The 4,771-nt window shown below is 47.0% G+C and overlaps 1 protein-coding gene across 1 annotated transcript in view; it reads left to right on the top strand.

The window, feature by feature from the left end:
- Positions 1-159: 159 nt before the first annotated feature.
- The window catches only part of ATP13A1 (ATPase 13A1), a 30,044-nt gene continuing 25,432 nt past the window's right edge, over positions 160-4,771 (top strand). The window contains exons 1-5 of the mRNA XM_017742321.1: positions 160-166; positions 628-764; positions 1,252-1,442; positions 2,827-2,899; positions 4,317-4,472. Coding sequence (XP_017597810.1) covers positions 160-166; positions 628-764; positions 1,252-1,442; positions 2,827-2,899; positions 4,317-4,472 — 564 coding nt within the window. The remainder of the gene's footprint in view (positions 167-627; positions 765-1,251; positions 1,443-2,826; positions 2,900-4,316; positions 4,473-4,771) is intronic.

A 4,771-nucleotide genomic window follows, 5' to 3' on the forward strand; every position in this document is an offset into this window, starting at 1 on the left:
AGGATGAAAGGTGGGATTTTAAGGGGAGAGAAGGTGGGATTTTGGAGGATAAAAGGTGGGATTCATAGGGATGAAAGGTGGGATTTTGGAGGGTAAAAAGTGGGATTTAAATGGATGAAAGGTGGGATTTTAAGGGGATAAAAGGTGGGATTTAGAGGGATGAAAGGTGGGATTTTAATAGGGATAAAAGATGGGATTTCCAGGGACGAAAGGTGGGATTTTAAGGGATAGAAAGTGGGATTTTGGAGGATAAAAGGTGGGATTTTAAGGGATGAAAGGTGGGATTTTAAGGAGATAAAAGGTGGGATTTAGAGGGATAAAAGGTGGGATTTAGAGGGATAAAAGGTGGCATTTTGGAGGATAAAAGGTGGGATTTTAAGGGAATAAGAGGTGGCATTTTAAGGGCTAAAAGGTGGGATTTTAATGGGGATAAAAGATGGGATTTCCAGGGATGAAAGGTGGGATTTTAAGGGATAGAAAGTGTGATTTTAGAAGGATAAAAGCTGGGATTTTAAGGGATGAAAGGTGGGATTTACAGGGAGGAAAGGCGGGGTTTTAAGGGAATAAGAGATGGGATTTTAAGGGAGGAAAGGTGGGATTTTAAAGGATAAAAAGTGGGATTTTAAGGGATAAAAGCTGAGATTTACAGGGATTTTCCTGCCCTTTTTCCCCAGGAGCCGTGTCCCCAAAAAGCCACCTTGGCCAAGGTGGTGCCGACCCCCAACAACGGCTGCGTGGAGCTGGTGCCGCTCCGCAGGGAGCAGGTGAGGGAAACCCGGGAATTCCCTGGGATTCACCCTGGGATTCACCCTGGAAACCCGATGGGGTGGTGGTCATCGATCGGGGGGGGAAAATCCGGGAATTGTGCTGGGATTGATCCCTGAAAATGCCATTAATGGGGAGAATCCGGGAATTCTGCTGGGATTGATCCCTGAAAATGCCATTAATGGGGAAAATCCGGGAATTGTGCTGGGATTGATCCCGGAAAATCCGGGAATTGTGCTGGGATTGATCCCTGAAAATGCCATTAATGGGGAGAATCCGGGAATTCTGTCAGGATTGATCCCTGAAAATCCCATTAACTCAAAATACCCAACCTGTGGAGTGGAATTTAGGGAATTCCAGCTTTTCCATGGGCAAAACCATCCCGGAAAACGTTGGAATTCCGGGAGTTTTGCCACACCCGGCAGGGAATTTTTTCCAGGGATGGGAAATGTGGGATTTTTCCCGTTGGTTTGGTTTTTCCCCCAGGACGAGGACGGGCAGGAAGCGCTGAGTTTCGAATTCCAGAAGATCAAATATTCCTACGAAATCCATGGGAAGAAGCAATTCCTGCCCGTGGCGTTCCCGGTGGAGCATCCCCTGGGGTTCTACCAGAATTCCAGAGGCTTCCAGGAGGACAAGGAAATCCGGGAGGCCGAGAGGAAATACGGGACGAACAAGTGAGGCTTCCGTGCTTTCCCTGGGGGGGAAATCCTGGGAAAATAGCGCGGAATGTGCCGGGAAAAGAGGTGGAGGTATTGCAAAATATCCTGGGAGAAAGCCCCAAATATCCTGGGAAAATATCCCAAAGTATCCCAAAATATCCTGGGAAAATATCCCAAAATGTTCTGGGAAAATATCCTGGAAAAATATCCCAAAATATCTTGGGAAATTGTCCCAAAATATTCTGGTAAAATATCCCAAAATATCCCAGGAAAATATCCCAAAATATTCCAGGAAAATATCCTGGGAAAATATCCCAAAATATCCTGGGAAAATATCCCAAAATATCCTGGGAAAATATCCCAAAATGTTCTGGGAAAATATCCCAAAATATCCCGGGAAAATATCCCAAAATGTTCTGGGAAAATATTCCCAAAATATCCCCGAAAAATATCCCAAAATACTCCAGGAAAATGTCCCAAATATCCCAAAATATCCCAGGAAAATATCTCAAAATATCCCGAGAAAATGCCTTAAAATATTCCAGGAAAAACATCCCAAAACGTCCCAAGAAAATGTCCTCAAATATTCCAGGAAAATGTCCCAGAATATCCCAAAATATGCTGGGAAAATATCCCAAAATATCCCGGGAAAATATCCCTGGATATCTTGGGAAAACGTCCCTAAACATTCCCAAAGAATCCGGGAAAACATCCCCAAAATATTCCAGGAAAACTTCCCAAAATATCTCTGGGAAAACCTCCTGGGAGAACGTGCAAAACTATCCCCAAATATCCTGGGAAAATATTCCAAAATATCCCAGAGTACCCTGGGAAAACGTTCCCAAATATCCCAGGAAAAATCCCAAAATATCCCCGAATATCCCAGGAAAAAGATCCCAAAATATCCCCAAATATCCCAGGAAAATGTCTTAAAATATTCTAGGAAAAAAATCCCAAAATATCCCGAAATATCCCAGGAAAAATCCCAAAATATCCCCAAATATCCCAGGAAAAAGATCCCAAAATATCCCCAAATATCCCAAGAAAATGTCTTAAAATATTCCAGGAAAAAAATCCCAAAATATCCCCAAATATCCCAGGAAAAATCCCGAAATATCCCAAAATATCCCCGAATATTCCAGGAAAATGTTCCCAAATACTCTGGGAAAACATCCCAAAATAATCCGGGCAAATATCCCAGGAGAACATTCCCAAATATCCTGGGAAAAATCCCAAAATATCCCCAAATATTCCAGGAAAAATCCCCAAATATCCTCGAATATCCCAGGAGAAGATTCCCGAATATCCGGGAAGCATCCCCCGATGGCCCCGGCCGGCCCGGGAAGGTGGGAATTCCCGGGATTTGGGATTTCCCAGGAATTCCCTCCCCTCTTCCCAGGGCCGAGATGGTGGTGCCGGAATTCCTGGAGCTCTTCAAGGAAAGGGCCACGGCTCCGTTCTTCGTTTTCCAGGTAAAAACCGGGAATAAAACCTGGGAAAAGGATCCCAGAATTCCCAGTCCTGGGAAAAATCGGGAATAAAATCCAGAGGAAATGATCCCAAAATCCCCATTCCCGCTAAAAATCGGGAATAAACCCCAGGGAAAACTCCCAATTCTGCTAAAAAATGGGAGTAAAACCCAGGAAAAGGATCCCAAAATTCCCAGTCCTGGGAAAAATCGGGAAAAAAACCCAGGGAGAATTCCCAATTCTGCTAAAAAACGAGGATTTCTGGCCCAAAAAAATCTGGGAATGAGGAGCAGCTTCCCAAAGTTCGGAGGCTTTGCACCCAAACGTGGCTTTGTTTTCCTGGGATTCCCTCCTTTTCCTGGAATTCCCGGGATTGGAGGAATTCTGGGCTGGAATTTTGGGAATTCTGGGCTGGAAGTTCAGGAATTCTGGGCTGGAATTTTGGGAATTCTGGGCTGGAAGTTCAGGAATTTGGGGCTGGAATTTTGGGAATTCTGAGCTGGAATTGGAGGAATTCTGAGCTGGAATTTCGGGAATTCTGGGTGGGAATTGGAGGAATTCTGAGCTGGAATTTTGGGAATTCTGGGCTGGAAGTTCAGGAATTCTGGGCTGGAAGTTCAGGAATTTGGGGCTGGAATTTTGGGAATTCTGAGCTGGAATTGGAGGAATTCTGAGCTGGAGTCAGGACTTCTGGGCTGGAATTTTGGGAATTCTGGGTGGGAATTGGAGGAGTTCTGGGCTGGAATTTTGGGAATTGTGGGCTGGAATTGGAGGAATTCTGGGCAGGAATTTTGGGAATTGTGGGCTGGAAGTTCAGGAATTCTGGGCTGGAAGTTCAGGAATTTGGGGCTGGAATTTTGGGAATTCTGAGCTGGAATTGGAGGAATTCTGAGCTGGAATTTCGGGAATTCTGGGTGGGAATTGGAGGAATTCTGAGCTGGAATTTTGGGAATTCTGGGCTGGAAGTTCAGGAATTCTGGGCTGGAAGTTCAGGAATTTGGGGCTGGAATTTTGGGAATTTTGGAGGAGTTCTGGGTGGGAATTGGAGCATCTTGGGGCTGGAATTGGAAGAATTCTGAGCTGGAAATTTGAGAATTCTGGGCTGGAATTGGAGGAACTCTGGGCAGGAATTTTGGGAATTCTGGGTGGGAATTGGAGGAATCCTGGGCTGGAATTTTGGGAATTCTGGGCGGGAATTGGAGCATCTTGGGGCTGGAAATTTGGGAATTCTGGGCAGGAATTTCGGGCCCTCAGGACTGAACCGGCCTCCCTCGGTGCCTCTCCTGCTGCCATTTCCCCTTTTCCCCTTGGAACTGCCCCGCTCCCACCTCCCCGCTCCCACCCCGGGATTCCCGGCATTCCCGGCATTCCCGGCATCCCGGCATTCCCGGCATTCCCGGCATCCCGGCATTCCCGGCAGGTGTTCTGCGTGGGGCTCTGGTGCCTGGACGAGTTCTGGTACTACAGCGTCTTCACGCTCTCCATGCTCGTGGCCTTCGAGGCGTCGCTGGTGCAGCAGCAGCTGCGCAACCTCGGCGAGATCCGCAGCATGGGCAACAAGGCCTTCCCCATCCAGGTGAGCCCGGAATTCCCGGGAAAAACCGGGAAAAGCGCCAGGGGAGGGAGGGCAGAGTGCAGAGTCCAGGGAGAAATCGGGAATGGACACGGGGGAGGGATGGCAAAATTCTCATTCCTGGGAAATATCGGGACTAAAACCCAGGGGAAAGATGCCAAAATGCCCAATGCTGGGAGAAATCGGGAATGGACACGGGGGAGGGATGGCAAAATTCTCATTCCTGGGAAAAATCGGGAATAAAACCCAGAGAGAATTCCCAATTCTGCTAAAAAATGGGACTAAAACCCAGGGAAAAGACC

This window comes from Corvus brachyrhynchos, unplaced genomic scaffold (genome assembly GCF_000691975.1).
Source record: "Corvus brachyrhynchos isolate BGI_N302 unplaced genomic scaffold, ASM69197v1 scaffold248, whole genome shotgun sequence".
Classification (NCBI taxonomy): Eukaryota; Metazoa; Chordata; class Aves; order Passeriformes; family Corvidae; genus Corvus; species Corvus brachyrhynchos.